Source organism: Camelus ferus, chromosome 13 (genome assembly GCF_009834535.1).
Source record: "Camelus ferus isolate YT-003-E chromosome 13, BCGSAC_Cfer_1.0, whole genome shotgun sequence".
Taxonomy (NCBI): domain Eukaryota; kingdom Metazoa; phylum Chordata; class Mammalia; order Artiodactyla; family Camelidae; genus Camelus; species Camelus ferus.
The window spans coordinates 64,006,030-64,021,158 of record NC_045708.1 but is presented as its reverse complement, the minus strand read 5'-3'; the positions used below and the strand labels follow the sequence as shown (position 1 = coordinate 64,021,158).

Genomic DNA, 15,129 nt, shown 5'->3' with positions numbered 1-15,129 from the left:
TTGTGTTGCTCAAAAAATAAATTAATGAATTAAATGTAAGTATCATAATTTAGCATTAAGCTGACACGCACACACCTTGTTTTCTCCACACAGTTTTTCCCCCTGCAGCAGAATCCTTCCACTCACCTTTGTGGTTCCCATCCTTCTTGAATTTTTTCATGCACTTTTAAGCCAGTCTTATCTTTCCCCCTCTCCATATACCCAGCCTCTTGCTTCTCATTGAATTTAGTTAAACGTTAGAATACTTTACTCATGAATAACCATCTGGGATGTTTTCAGTAAACTCTCTGGGAGGGAAATAGAATTACAGTTAGAATCACATTTATGAATGCCAAAAATTGTTTTGAGACTACAAATGAGCTGGAAATGACCTCATTCTTAAGCTCTGCCCCCTCATCTTACAAATATGGAAACCAAGATGCTAAATATCCTGTTTGGTTTTTAGAATCTGTCACTAGAAATAAACCAGTAAGTTTAGAAATCTAAGGAATCAATGTGAAAAAATGAAATATTTAATAGTCTGTGGGAAAAGAGATCATATTCATGTAACAATTATTATTACAGAAGTTCAATGAGAGGGAAATGAGGGGGTGGGGTTATAGCTCAGTGGTAGAGCTGCATGCTTAGCATGCATGAGGTCCTGGGTTCAGTCCCCAGTACCTCCCTTAGAAAAATAAATTAATTAAAAAAAAAAAAAAAGAGGGAAATGAACTAGGTGATTATAAAACATTCATACACGTTGACCATCCTATAAATATCATGAGTTCCCAGGATAATCACAAGACTAATGGCATTTATTTGACTCTGATAACTTTTGAAGATTTTAATGTACAATAAGTTCTATTGACTATTTTCCTCATACAGAAAGCCCTTCCTTAATTGTTCATAGACTAAGTTGAGCTGTTTACAACCTGTGGATCATCCAGAAACCCTTTTTGTTTCTAAGGGAGAATTCCAGACGACCCACCAGCAGGAACAGATAATTACTATTAATGTTTTGATTTCTTAGCTTAAACGTTAACTTCCTCAGAGTGACCTTCCTTGACCTGCTGAATATCCCTCTTACTTCTCAAAGCACACTGTTGTTGTCCTTCACAGCCTTGATCATAATGTATAGCTGTGGGTTGACTTGTGTCAATATTTAATGTCTTTTACCTTAAGGGCACTCTACAGCAGGGGTCATGTCTACTTTTTGGTGGCTACTGACCACTGTCTGTCATGGTGTCTAGCTCACAAGAGACACTCGGTATTTCCTGAATGAATGAAACTGAGAGTAAGATTGCAATGGCCTAAGGCACGGGTTTGCTCTGTATTGCTACTTTCATATATACTTTTATCATTTTGATTTCTGGGAGTATGTATTAGACTTGTAACTGAAGAAAACAGTATTGCAACTTGTTTTCACTTTAAAATATGACTGTACAACATTCTAGTAAATAATGGACTAACGAAGTTGGTGGGTCAAGAAGCCTAAACTTATTTAAAACATTGTTTCCTTGGGAGTTTCTTAAGACCGTGTTAAGGATTGGTGCACCATGTTCTAAACCAACAACTTGGAAACAAACATTTAGTTCAACATTTTGCTTCTGATCAAGGGCCTTTTCAAATACATTTTAAAAAAATAAAGTTTGTTTAAATTTGGGGCTTTTTCTATTAGTTTTCTACCATATACACAGCACTTAAAAGTACCCATTTATTGATCTCACAGTGTTTGCAGGTCAGAGGTCCGGTGTGATGTACCCAGTTGTCGGCTGGACTGTGTTCTCATCTAGAGCTTAGGTTCTTATTCATTCTCATTCAAATTGTGATCAGAATTCTATTCCTTGTGGCTGTTGAACTAAGGTCCCTATTTTGTTTTGTTGTTTTGGTCTCTTTTTTCCTGCCAGCTATCAACTGGGTGTTGATCTCAGTTCCCAGAGGCCACCCTCTTGGCCCTCTCCATAACCAGTTCTCAACACGGCTATTTGCATCCTTCCAGAGCAGGAGAACACCCCTCGGACCCCTTCCATCTCTGACCTTTAACACCTCTTTTAAGGGCTCAGCTGATTAGGTCAGGTCCACCCAAGATATTCTCCCTTTTGACTAACTCAAGTCAGTTGATTACAGTCCTTAATTACATCTGCAAAGTATCTTTCCCTGTGCCATGAAAATCACAGGAGTGACATCTCGTATTTACTGGGCCTTTCGACACTCAAAGGGAGAGGTTTGCACATGGCAGGTACATCAGGGGTGGCAGTCTTGGGTACCACCTTAGAATTCTGTCTACCACACTTCCCCGTGTGGCAGAAACTCTTCTCAGAATCTCTCCAAGCTGACTGAATTGGTTTGGGGTGTGTATGGTATCTTGGTTCGGAGCATATCTACATGCCCATATGCTTTTGTAATCTCACTATCATCAAAATATATTGTTGGCTATTTAAAGATATTTCTGCAAATAACTCCTTCTTATAATCTGGTCTAGAAATTAGAAGGATAAAGGAATGGCTCCTGAAATTCATTAGCCTTAGTTTGTGTATACTTAGGAAAACAAAATTTAAGATCTTTAGAAACAAAACCGAAGTTCACATTCTGCAGTTTGTAGCCTGTCCCTGCATTCCTTCAGAATATCTTAGTCCATATTTTTGTTTAAACAAATAGATTAAAGTGAACATAATGTGCTCTTAAGTGTGTTATAGACCCTCACAGTGATTTCTAACATGTATTTTTATTTGACTTCATAGTAGAAAGCTAAGTTATCTTTCTGTTAGTAACAAATTTTATAGGAAAGAAGAACACAAACTTCAGAGTAAGGCTGTCTAAATTCAAGTCTCAAGTCTGCTGCTCTAAGACCCTGAGCAAGTCACTACCCTGCCTCAGTTTCCTCATCTGTAAAACAGAAATAATGTTTGTACTTGTTTCATTGGATTATGAAGTTTAGATAAATTGAATATGGGTTCTTAGTAGAGTGTCTGGTACATAGGAAGACTGAAGGATGTTTGCTCTTACCATTGCTAAGTTCCTCCTAAGAGCCTAAGAGCTAAAATTCGAATATAGAAGAGAATTTCAATATGTTTTTACTTAGGAGTTTTTAAGGCTGAGTCACTTATTATGTTAAATCACTCTTTGATTTTTTTTCAGTAGGTTTGGTTAGTTTTCGTAATTTAATTAGCACATGTGGAAAAGTTAAGGAATAAACCACTGAACAAATCTAAGGCATCCCAAAATTGAAGGGTGGTAATTAAAATGCAGGCCATCCTTCGTGAACATTCCTGGTGTGGTTTATACATTCTGTTCATGTTACTTAGCGTTTTTATTACACCACACCCTAGCTTCTGGGGGCCCTAATGTGCAGAAATGTCATCCATCTCTTATATGAAGAGATCATGGTAGCCAGAGTCACCTTAGCATAGGATCATGTAATACCCAGTGGACTTCAGTGTACAGAGTTGGAGAAGAACAGATGTAAGCTCTGATTCTGATTGTGGGCTCTGCTCTGTGAAGAGACCTCAGGAGAATCATAATCACTCAGTGAAGATGAATATGAATGTAGGCATGGGCTCAGGAGGCTCGACTCTGCAAGTCGGTCAGCCTCCCTTAACCTCAGTTTACTCATATGTAAAATGGGTATACCAGTGCATACCCTTCCTTCCTTTTGGAGTTATTCTGAACATCACAAGAAATATTCCATTTCATTGTAACTACATATTCGTAAAGTGTATCTGCCCCACTAGACTGTTAACTTCCCAGCAATAAGGACTATGGTTTTGTGGATTTTTTTAAATCTTTGAAGCTTGTTTTTTTTAAAAAATGGCATCCACTAAATGTTTATTGAACTTGAAATGTTGATCATAGGAGAGAATATACATGAAAGCATGATGTGGACCTTAAGTATTATTATAAAACCAGCCAAATGTACTCATCCAAGTAGCCACAGTGACCAAAGATGTGCTGATTAACAAAGAACATTAAGGTGGCATAAACAAACAGAATGTGGCCAGGGGCAGCACAGTGTGATTTCAGTGCATCCGCAAGTTCCAAGCCAGTTGTGTCGTGCCGTGCCAGGGAAGTCACGTCAGTTTCTGGAGTGGTTTCCTCGGCATTGTCCACGTGTCACACTTAACATTAACAGCTAAAACAAAGTCAGCGACAAGTTGAGAAAATGAAACCATCTCACTACCAACAACGCTAAGTAGCTGCTCTTCAGCTCTTCAGAGCTAGACCAGAGTATAGATAGGACGCCAGGATAATTTTAAAGCTTTGCTAATATGATGACTTAAAAGGAACTCAGAACGTTTAAGCGGATGGACATTGAAAACGTAGCGGTCCTGGTGCTGACAGCCCAGCTCCCAGTGCAGGGCAGCACTGTGGGTGACTGAGACAAGCCGGCTGCAGACGGCCCAGTGCCAAGGGCCTCATTTGTAGTCCTTACATCTGGTAGCCCATGGAGCAGGGGCAGCTAAAAGGAAGTGTCTTGGCAAACAATGGTTCTTAATGGAGCCTCAGCACAGAACTGCTCATCAGGCCTCGTGAGCATGTTCTCAGCATCCAAAAGGAAGACATGAAACATTCAAACTGGACATTGTTAAAAATATGAAGCAAAGTCAACTTTGGACAGGGCCAACTGGAAAGCACTGGCATCTAAATAAAGAGTACTAAACTAATTAGGGTATGTTGCAAACTAGAATGTAATATAACTTGCCAGTAAAAATGTATAAGATTTTTTATTTGCTTTGGTATTTTGTATTTGGGGGAAATTTTGCAAGGGAAAAAAAAAAACAGAGTTGGAAATCAAAAGAGATTTTATTTAAAACCATTACTGAAAATGGTACATTTCATCTTTATTTTTATTTTTTTGAGAGGTAGCCAGAATCCAAAGCACAGAGTTAATTTCGAGCAGAATAATAATGCTACCAGCAACTACTGGTTTTGCGCACAATGTGTTAGGTGCTGCACCAGGCGCTTTGTGTGTATTAGTGTATTTGTCCCTCATGTAATCCGCACTAGAGAGAAAACATTACCCCATTTGCAGATGAGGAAACTGCAGCTCGAAGAAGTGAAGTCATGTGGCTAATAAGTGACATAGCCTGTATTCAAATCCCCAGTTGTTTCCACTAGCCATGAGAACCCAAAAGGTGCAAAATGACAAGGCCAGATGATGATCTAAACATGACAGGACAAATGAAGGAGCAGAAATGAAGCCATGAAAGAAGGAGAGGAGAGAGCAGAGCAGGAAAGGTCAGCAAAGGAGAGCAGGTGTTGGGACGCAGAGGGAGCTTTCAGGCGGAGCCCTCAGGGCGTCACGTCCTCAGTAACTGCAGTCATTCTGTGTCATCCTGGCTGACGCTCTTTTGCGTCCTGTGGGGCATCTTGCCGGAGAGGCCCACTTCCCACCTTATGTACCACCTCCAGGGGCCATTTCAAAGCAGAGGTGATGCAAGAAGTCTGCCACATAGCTTGACAGCTTCCTGGGGCTGGAAGGAAATTGAACTGGAAGGATTTACATTTAAATGTGTCCTCAATGTTTGTGCTCTGACTTTACATTGGATTTTCAGAAAAGACTGTAATTTTAATTCTCTAGAAAGCAGATGGGATCTGTCATGGGGTGGTAAAACACCAGAAACCCATCCAAATGTAAGAGAAAGCAACAGCTTTCCTCTTGTGGGTCAGTTTCCTAGTCAAGTATTTGCCCCTGGGTCCACACAAGCTGGTGTTCATCAAAATAATAAGTTGTATCAAATATTTGTTGAGCAATTATCATGTGCTAAGTGCTTTACATGTGTGTAATGTTCAGAGGGAGCCCAGAAATTTGGTACTATTATGACTAGCTACCCGTTTTAAAGATGAGAAAACTGAGGCTCAAAGAGTGAAACACTTAAGGTCACTTGGCTAATGAGTAGCAGAGTTGGGGTTTCAACCCCAGGCCCTGGGTCATAACAATACACTATACAGACATTCCCAGGAGAGACTCTATGACCAAGAACTCTACTTTTTTTTAGCATTCAGACTCCAGAAAAGAAAGAAAGGGAAGGAGGGAAGAAACAAAAAGATAATTACCTTGAAAATAGTACTAGCTCTTGAAAAGAAAGACATGTGGGTTGGATGATTGAAAGGGGCACGGGTGGCCTGAACCCCCTGTGGCCAGGGAAGGAATCTGTAGCAAAGAGTGGATGGAGAAAAGATGGGGCAAAAAAAAAAATGTGAGTATAAAGTAAAAAACAAACAAACAAAAAAGAAACAATGAATGTGGAAAGAGAAGGAAGAATTTCTTGCAAATTTTTTAGAACAGAGTATGAAAATAATACAGTTAAATTTAAATTAATGAATGTTTCTCTGATTTGCCCTTTTTATTTCTAATTTCATTGGCTAAAATGACCCATTCAACTCAACCTTTGGAATTAATACTGTTTGTTCTGACAGTTTCTCTCCACCCTGAGTAATGCTAAGGTCCAACTGCAAGGTTACTGTCTCAGTGAAAGGTGGGTGTGTTGTTTAGTCTTTTTTTTTTTTTTTTTCCTCTTGAAAGTTAATTAGGTCAATATTAACCACAGCCATGTAACCACAGAAAGGGCAGTTTCTTGAAGGCTCATGGTTTGGATCTTTTCCTGCAAAAATTCCCGCTTCTATAATTGCATTTAGTGTTCTAACTGCCTGAATAGCTGTCTTGCTGTGGGTCCGTGTGTCAGGGCAACGCTGGACCCTGTTTGCAGAGGAGTTTGTTCACTTCATGGAACCCCTGTGCCAAGAGCGTGTGGTTCTCAGTGGACAGGCTCCAGGTCCAGCCTCTCTTGTTTCTTCTCCAGAAATTTCCCTGGGGTTAGAGTTGCCCATCTGATGCCGTGTGGTCCTGCAGTCCTCAAAACTGTTCACTTGATGTTTAAAACTTTTTTTGTGTGTCCATAACCTTAACTCTGAAAGTAATAGTGTATCAACAGAGTTTGTGGTATGGACCTGTCCTAATGACTCTGTTCATATAGATGTGACTGAATATTAAAAAAACAACAAAAAGTGTCCTGCCTTTGCACAAAAGCCAGCTTTTCATGTCAGTGCAGCTGTTTTAGCTTTTGAGAAACCACAAGCATTTTATCCTCTAAAACTTTAATTTGAAAGACATAGGCCTTTTAAAGAAGTACAGTGTTCCCTAAGCTGGTCTCCATTAGCCTCCCTACTTCTGTTCTCTTTAAACCCTTCATTAAGAGTTGAATACAAGTTCCTGAGTTGAGATATCACATATAAATTTTTCAGACCAAAAGACATGTTATTGCTGAATTCCTAGTCATCTCTGAAATGTTAACTTGTGACAGAAGCAGTAGCATTCATGATAGAAAGAAAGGGTAACAGGAGCTCAGTTCTCATGATCTCTGAGTTTTCCGTGGACATGGAGGCAGATGCCAGAAGGAAGCAGTTGTGTGTTTTCCTGGGTTCACTGCAGCCCAACAAGTCATGGTCAAAGTTGTTTTGCTTCTTTTTTACGCTATAGAAACGATTCTACTTCCTGTTACACAGGAAAACCTCTTCTGCTGCTAAAAGAGGTCACTTGATGTATTTATTACAACATTTAGACCGTTTCGTCCATGGAAATAATTTTTTATTGTTCTGACTCACTCTGGTTTATGGAATTTTGACATGAGTTCCAGGACAAGGATGAGATGATATATTTATTTTATTTTGCATCCTCTTTACTTTTTTTTGACTGCATGAATGCCGGGCTTGCTGTCAAAGTATTTCCATATTTTTATTACTTTAGAAGTTACTCTGCTATATTTGTCTCCTAAACTCTCCATTGACAATTCGCTATGTGTACTGGGCATGCTGTATTTTGGCAGAACTTTTGCTTTTCCCAGTGTCACATGATCTCTTGTTTTTCCCTTACTCCCTATTCAAGTCTCCTCAATATATGTCTTCAACATATTAAAGGTTATACAGACCTTCAGAAATATTTAAATTGTTTTGTTGAGCTGCTGGAAGGACTTAAATTGTGAACTTCAAAGGGCATTTTTTATGCCTTGTATTTTTTTCTCATATTAAAGCAAACCTTTAATACAAACCTAGTTCAGCCCAGAATATCTCTGTGTGTTAGACTGTACCCTGGAATCATAGAAAGTCCCTGAAATTCATTTTCAAGTATTATTTGGTTTAACTGCAATTATTGTATTATCGCCTCTGGGGACCTAGGTTAAATTTAAATAACAGTTCAGATTTACAGAGAAGCCTTAGATGTTCCGATATTTCAGAAAATACTTACTGAACAACAGTGACTGTCCTATGGGCTGAGGTTTCACGTTATTGGTAATTGTTGTGGATATTCCTTCCATGTATTACTCTGTGTGTGTGTGGTTCTGACCAACTGACAAAAGTTAATGTTAAGTTTTGTCTTTTCTGGCAGCGATAGGAGGGTTGGGCGTTCTGCTTCCCCCTTTTCTTGACTCCTGTGCCCTAATTAGTCACGCTTTCAAGTGTCCTAAGTAGTCAGCCACCAACAGAAGAAAAAAAAGGACTCTAATGTTGACCTGAGCTTAGACTAGAAGGGGACAAAATGGACAATTTCTAATGGATAGCTTCTTGTCTTGCAAATGATCACAGCTAGTCCAAACGACACTACACACATTCGTAGTATTCACGGGGGTGTGTGTCTGTGTGCATGTGTGCTCAGGGGAGCATAATTCAGCGGTCTGAAGTCTGAGATGATGGGTTTGCTTGTTAGAAAACGGTAGGATATTAATCTGAATCATTTTGTTTGCAACAGGTTGACATGATGAAAGAAGTGTTAGAAAAACTTCAGCTCAATATAGTAGAGATGAAAGATGAAAATGCAACCCTGGATGGTGGAGATGTCTTATTCACAGGTATAGTTGCACTGGCTTTTTCCTAGTTAAAAATAGTTCTAATACCTGGCCTCTATTCTCTTGTTTAGTTATAGTTTTTTTTTTAATTACCAAAGTGAAAATGTTAAATGCAGGGAATTTGGAAAATACAGAAAAGCACAAAAGAGAGAAAATTTACAAATGACCCTTCATTCAAAGATAATGATTTCACTATTTGGGTGTATGTCTTTTTAGTGCTTTTGTATGCATGTATTTGTATATTTTTTACATGTTATCAGTGTGTACATATCATTTTATATGTTGTATCTATTATGTTCTTTTACAACATTAGATTATGGGTTACATCGTTTTGCATTGTGTGACAGTATATCAGGTCTGTATTTGAAAAACTCTTAATTCAAGTTGTGTCATTTAGAAATAATTTTCTTCCCAGATGGCAAGATAAATTTAAATAATTTTCAATGCAAATTGGCTTGGCTTAATGCCAGATGAATAATCGCAGAACGCAACAAAATATAAACAGCTGATATTATTATTGATCTGACTGGAATCAGTTTTCATAGTGGGTGTAATACAGCTACTAAAGAAATGGCAATTTTAGCGTTTAACCTTTCCAACTCTTTATGATCATGTTATTATTTTGTAAACTCATGTGCTAAAATCTGGATCCCCGGCTGCATTCTAGTTATACTAACAAGCAAGATATTTAATAAAATTTTCAGTGGATGATGAGAGTTTATTTTCCCTTACTTATCGAAGAATAAATACCTGTTTCACAGGTGTAGCCCTCATAGCAGAGACTGGTCCCCAGAGATTTGGGGATGTAGCCCCAAGTGGCCCACTGAAAGCATGAAGCCTCTAGAATTCTAATATTTTAGCAGCTGTAAATTTTATATTGAATCCCATGTATATAGACAAAATATAGCCATCTTCATTTTAATATAAAAATAATGTTTAGTATAACTTACATTTTGATATAATTAATGTTCCTGAAGGAGGAGGAGTATTTATCCTGGGAAATTTGCACAGTTCCTTGCTTGGTGTCACATACCTCTGGGTGGGGACACTGTGTGGCTGAGCCACGGGGATGCCTTTTTTATCATCGGTTTGGGAACAGTCTCTCCTGGAGCTGTGCACTGCACAGCTTGTGCTTCCACTGTCGTAGGCAACGGCCCTGCCCCTGGGGTGTGGTGAGCATCCTCATTGAGTCTTAAGAACACAGAACAAGGGTCGGAGAAGCCCACGCTGCATTCTCAGCTTCAGTTGTGTCCAAGCCGACTCAGGCATTCTTTGAATCTGCCTATTAAGTTCCGCTTAGAATATTCTGTGTCTCCCATTGATGACACTTTCATTCTTTTTAGCAGCACTGAACAACAGTCTGTTTCTCTTAGAAAATAGGCTTTTGTGGAAAGCTAGATGTGGAAATCACACTTCTATACAATAAATCTCTTTTTCACCAGAACATAGCTATATAATAAATAACTTACTGTAAGCAGGTACGGAGACTATTTGAAGAATGATTTAAAACAGGCTGCATCCACAGCCACGTGGTTATCTCAGTTGCTGAGCTGAACAGAGTCCCTAGAATCTTCTCAGTGTTACCGCACAACTTAGGAACCTCTTCCTTTGGCCAAAGATCTTTCCACAGCATCTCAAGCCAAATGTTTTTCCCATCACTTCTAATTAGGTACTAAGCATTGAGGCTTACCTTTGACACTGTCTGCAAGCTTTTCTTTTTTTTTTGTAATACTCAATACTTAAGTTCATATCTTAAAAATTATTTTATTCAAAACTGAGATAGTGTTGGGATATTAAGAACTTCATCTACTTGGCTTCTTGTTCGCACCTAATGTCTGGCCCTGACTTCTATTTCCTACTTCTCAATTTTTTTTTCTTTTTTAAAATTGTAACAAAATATATATAACATAAACTTTGCCATTTTAGCCATTTTTCAGTGTACAAATCAGGTGGCATGAATTATATTCACAAAATTGTACAACCATCACACTCAGTTTTTGGATTAAGCAGAGTTGGGTGAGAAACAAAATCTGTAGCACTTTTCTTGTGCTCTGTGTCCTCCTGCTGCTGAAACTCAGAGCTTCATTAATAATTGATCCAGAAATGGACAGAAAGAAAGCAGCTTTGCAACTCCAGTTCCACTGGGAAATCTGTCAGTCAGACAAACAGCTACTGGTAGAAGTTGTTTCAATCCTATTTCTCTTAAATAGAGAATATCAACTCACCCCTGCTTTCATTTATTTATTTTTGCAAAATATGGAGCATATGAAAAAGAGTTACAAAATATTTATGCACAGTTTAAAGACGAATAATAAAACGAACACCTGGGTGCCTAATGCCTGGCTTTCAAAACCACAGTGAGCTATCACCTCACACCTGTCAGAATGGCTGTCATCAAAAAGCCTACAAATAAATGTTGGCGAGGATGTGGAGAAAAGATAACCTTTGTATACTGTTGATGGGAATGTAAATTGGTGCAGCCACTGTGGAAAACAGTATGGAGGTTCCTCAAAAAACTAAGAATAGAACTACCATATGGCCCAGCAATTCCACTCCTGGGTATATATCTGAAAAAACCAAAAACATTAATTTGAAAAGATATAGGCACCCCAATGTTCATAGCAGCATTGTTTACAATTGCCAAGGTACGGAAGCAAGCTAAGTGTCCATCAGCAGATGAATGGATAAGGAAGGTGTGGGGTGTGTGTACACACACACACACACACACACACAATGGAATACTACTCAGCCATAAAAAGAACAAAATGTTGCCATTTGCAGCAACGTGGATGGGCCTGGAGGGCATTATGCTAGGCGAAATAGGTCAGACAGAGAAAGACAAAAACTGTGTGATATCACTTACATGTGGGATCTTAAAAATGGAACAGACTAGTGAATACAACAGAAAAGAAGCAGACACGGATATAGAGAACTAGTGGTTACCACTGGTGGGGAGGGGCAATGTAGGGATGGGAGAGTGGGAGGTACAAACTGTTGGGTATAAGATAAGCTCAAGGATGTGTTACACAGCATGGGTAATACAGCCAATATTTTGTAGTAGCTGTAAATGGAAAGTAACCTTTTAAAAATTATATAAAATTTTTAAAAATTAAAAAAATAAATAATAACCTTGACTTGTTTTTAATTGAAGTATAGTTGATTTACAGTGTTATGTTGTATTAGTTTCAGATGTGATTCAGTTATGCATATATATGTATATTCTTTTTCAGATTCTTTCCCATTATAGGTGATTGCAAGGTATTGAATATAGTTCCCTGCGCTTAGAGTAGTTTGTTACCATGAATTCCAAATATTTGCTGACTTCCATTATGATTTATTCTTTGGCTTATTAGTAGATAATGATTTTTTTAAAAAAAACATATTGGTCATTGTTGTAAGTTGCTGAGACACCAACTCATTACTTTGATACTTAATGAATGTAAAGGAAGCCTGTCTTTCCTCTGTGAGTTCTGTTTCAAGTAGACCAAATACTTGATTGAGGGAAATTTTTCCTTTTAAAATTCTAGCCCAGTAAATGTAGATTCCTAATAAAATAATAGGTCTGTGCAGTGATCATCAAAAGATGTTAAAACCTTTATATGAAAGTTTGATGGGGAAGTTTATAGTGGAGGAATCAGGCCAATGTCACCTGAACACCCTGATCAGTCTAGTGTCACTGAAAATGTGGCAGCCAGTCACGTGCCCCATGCTGTGATGCAGCGGCAGTACATTCCGTTCCTGAAGCAGTCCTGTCCAAAAGTAAAAACAAACAAGTGAACAAAAAATTTGAACAAGAAACTAATTAAGCTTTTACATAAATTATCAGTTTATGAAAAATACAAAGGATAAAGGAACGATTTGATGCTAGATGGTACACAAGGAAACAATCAATGAATCCATAATGTAGGAGAGTCAACAGGAAAAATGACCTGATTTCTTCTGTGAAAGAGTGAGGTGAGGAAGGAGAAGAAAAAGAGGATAAATTGGTGTAGAAAGAAATGACATGAGGCATAACGACCAAAAAAATTTTTTAATATTTCAATTTCAGCATTTTAGTTGTTTTTACTGGAAGACCATTTAAGGGACAGAACCCACAATACTGCCAGAAGCAGAAGTCCAACTTATTTTTTAAGGAGACAAGCAGTTTGCTTTTCTTTGTACTTTCCTATCTCACCTTAGTCTTTTAAAATGAAAATAGTATGGAAGCCCCATTATAAATTTGTTTAAATTTGCTTAATGCATTAAATGTCTTTCTTTAGTATTGTGTGTAAATCTAATTTATAAAGCTATGTTTATCTTTAGAGAATTAAGGAAATTTGAGTTTTTTTTTTATTTCAACTGACTTTTTTAATAAAGTAATGCTTTTATCAAGTAAAGGACCTTTCCCTTACTTAGGTTTTGATTTTGTATGTAGCGAGTTTTCTTAAGGGACAGCACAATCATACCATTACCAAAAACACTGTCAGTGTGCCACCAACAATTCTCGTGTCTGCCAACAGTATACGAGATATGGAATAGATCATAACGTCATCTGAGCCATGTCATTTACCCCTTTTATAAAGACACCATGAAGATTCAAGTTGTAACAGTTGTCAAGTCTATCAAGAAATCCTTTCTGCATGGCTGCTCTTCTTGTATTTTACCCTAATGTTCTGGGGCAGAATGTATCCTCGTTTCTCTTGGAATATTTTTCCACATTCATGTAGAATTCTTTTCTAAAGAGTTAAGGGAAGACGAGAACCCCTGCATTTATGTATTGCCTAACTCTCTCTCCTATAATTGTTTCTTTGCCTCTAAGAGACCATTTTTACTTAATGTTTTGCCTTCTGAGGCGAAAAGTTACACAATTTCAGAAAAGCCAAATAAGTGGAAAGTTTCATTCTCCTAAATTTTAGTGCTTTGTAAGTTGGCATCTTTGATGTTCGATTTGAAATAGATGGATGTATTGTTTTAAAGACTGCTCTTAGCGCTCAGACCTGAAGACGGTCAGCACCAAACTCACTTTATCCAGATGGTTTCTTCAGCTCTTACACCAACATTATGAAAAAAGGGAACTGACTTCATCAAGACTGTCTAGTATTGTTCGTTTAGGGCAAAAAAAAGGAAGCTCTACTAACTTGTCATTGCTATTGCTTAATCTCTGATTATTAACGCGTTGAATTCTGTTATTTCCTAGACAAAAACTTTATTCTCTTATTGTAAAATATATATAAGATAAAATTTACCGCCTCACCATTTTTAAGCATACAGTTCAGAGGCATTAACTATGTTCACATTGTGCAACCATCAGCGCCATCCATCTCCAGCGCTTTTTCACCTTCCTAAAATGAAGCTTTATGCTCGTTCAACACTGATTCCGTTCTGCCTCACCACCCCTACCACCACCAGCCCCTGGCAACCACCATTCTACGTTCTGCCTCTATGAATTTGAAAAAGCTCATTTCTAAAGGCAATAGTTTGAAATCTGATTTGTGTGAAGAGAGCAGGGGTCAGAGTATACGTGGAACTGCCTCTGTGGTAGGAAAGAATTGTGTGATGCTTTAAGGTCTTTATTTATAGCCAGAGACATGGTGCACCACCCCTGTGCCACCCACTCACTGTGTTCCATGACATTTATTATAGGCAGAGAATTTTTTGTGGGCCTTTCCAAGCGGACAAATCAACGAGGTGCGGAAATTTTGGCTGATACTTTTAAGGTAGGTAAAGGATAATTTATGCCTGGCACAGAGTAATTACCTAATAAATATTCATAGTCCCATTGGATCGCTGTGTCACGAGTAGTGGTATTTATATGTCGCCAGCTTTGCAAAATAATTCCTAGTATTTGTATGTTTGCTAGAAGGTTTAGGAGCTAGACATTAATAAATAGGCTTCACGGGACTCCCACAGCAGCAACAGACAAAGTTATCGTGGACATCTGTTTACTCCCAGTGTATAATCGTACAACCACAGGCAGATGTTCCTGGCACAATGGATGACTTTAAAAAAAAAAAATCTGGAGTCCCAATTGACTTTAACATGAAATGTGGGTTTTTCAGGTTAGAATCAAAGATCTCCTGTGCTTGGGTGCCTACTGTGTGCTGGAAGCTGCGAGGCATTGCACGTGCTGCGTTCCCTGGTTCCCTTTACTCAGCTGGTCATTAGCAGATTGGCTCACCAGGCTGCTTAGGAGAGGCTGTGATCCCCAAACAGCTCTGTTCCTTGTGAAGACGGGGAGCTCTTGTTTGCACAGGATATTCAGACACGTCCTTCCAGAGGAGCCCAGGCCACAGACCAAGCAGCAGAGCTGCTGACACAGGCATACACCTGG

At 38.5% G+C, this 15,129-nt stretch overlaps 1 protein-coding gene across 3 annotated transcripts in view; it reads left to right on the top strand.

Annotated features, from left to right (window-relative positions):
• DDAH1 (dimethylarginine dimethylaminohydrolase 1) overlaps positions 1-15,129 on the top strand; it is a 131,082-nt gene that overhangs the window by 85,283 nt on the left and 30,670 nt on the right. For 2 of the 3 annotated variants that reach the window (XM_032494707.1, XM_032494708.1), the window contains exons 2-3: positions 8,723-8,822; positions 14,442-14,515. In XM_032494707.1, the coding sequence (XP_032350598.1) occupies positions 8,723-8,822; positions 14,442-14,515 (174 nt within the window). Of the gene's footprint in view, positions 1-5,227; positions 5,233-8,722; positions 8,823-14,441; positions 14,516-15,129 lie in introns of all 3 variants that reach the window. The other variant, XM_032494709.1, reaches the window with a different exon arrangement.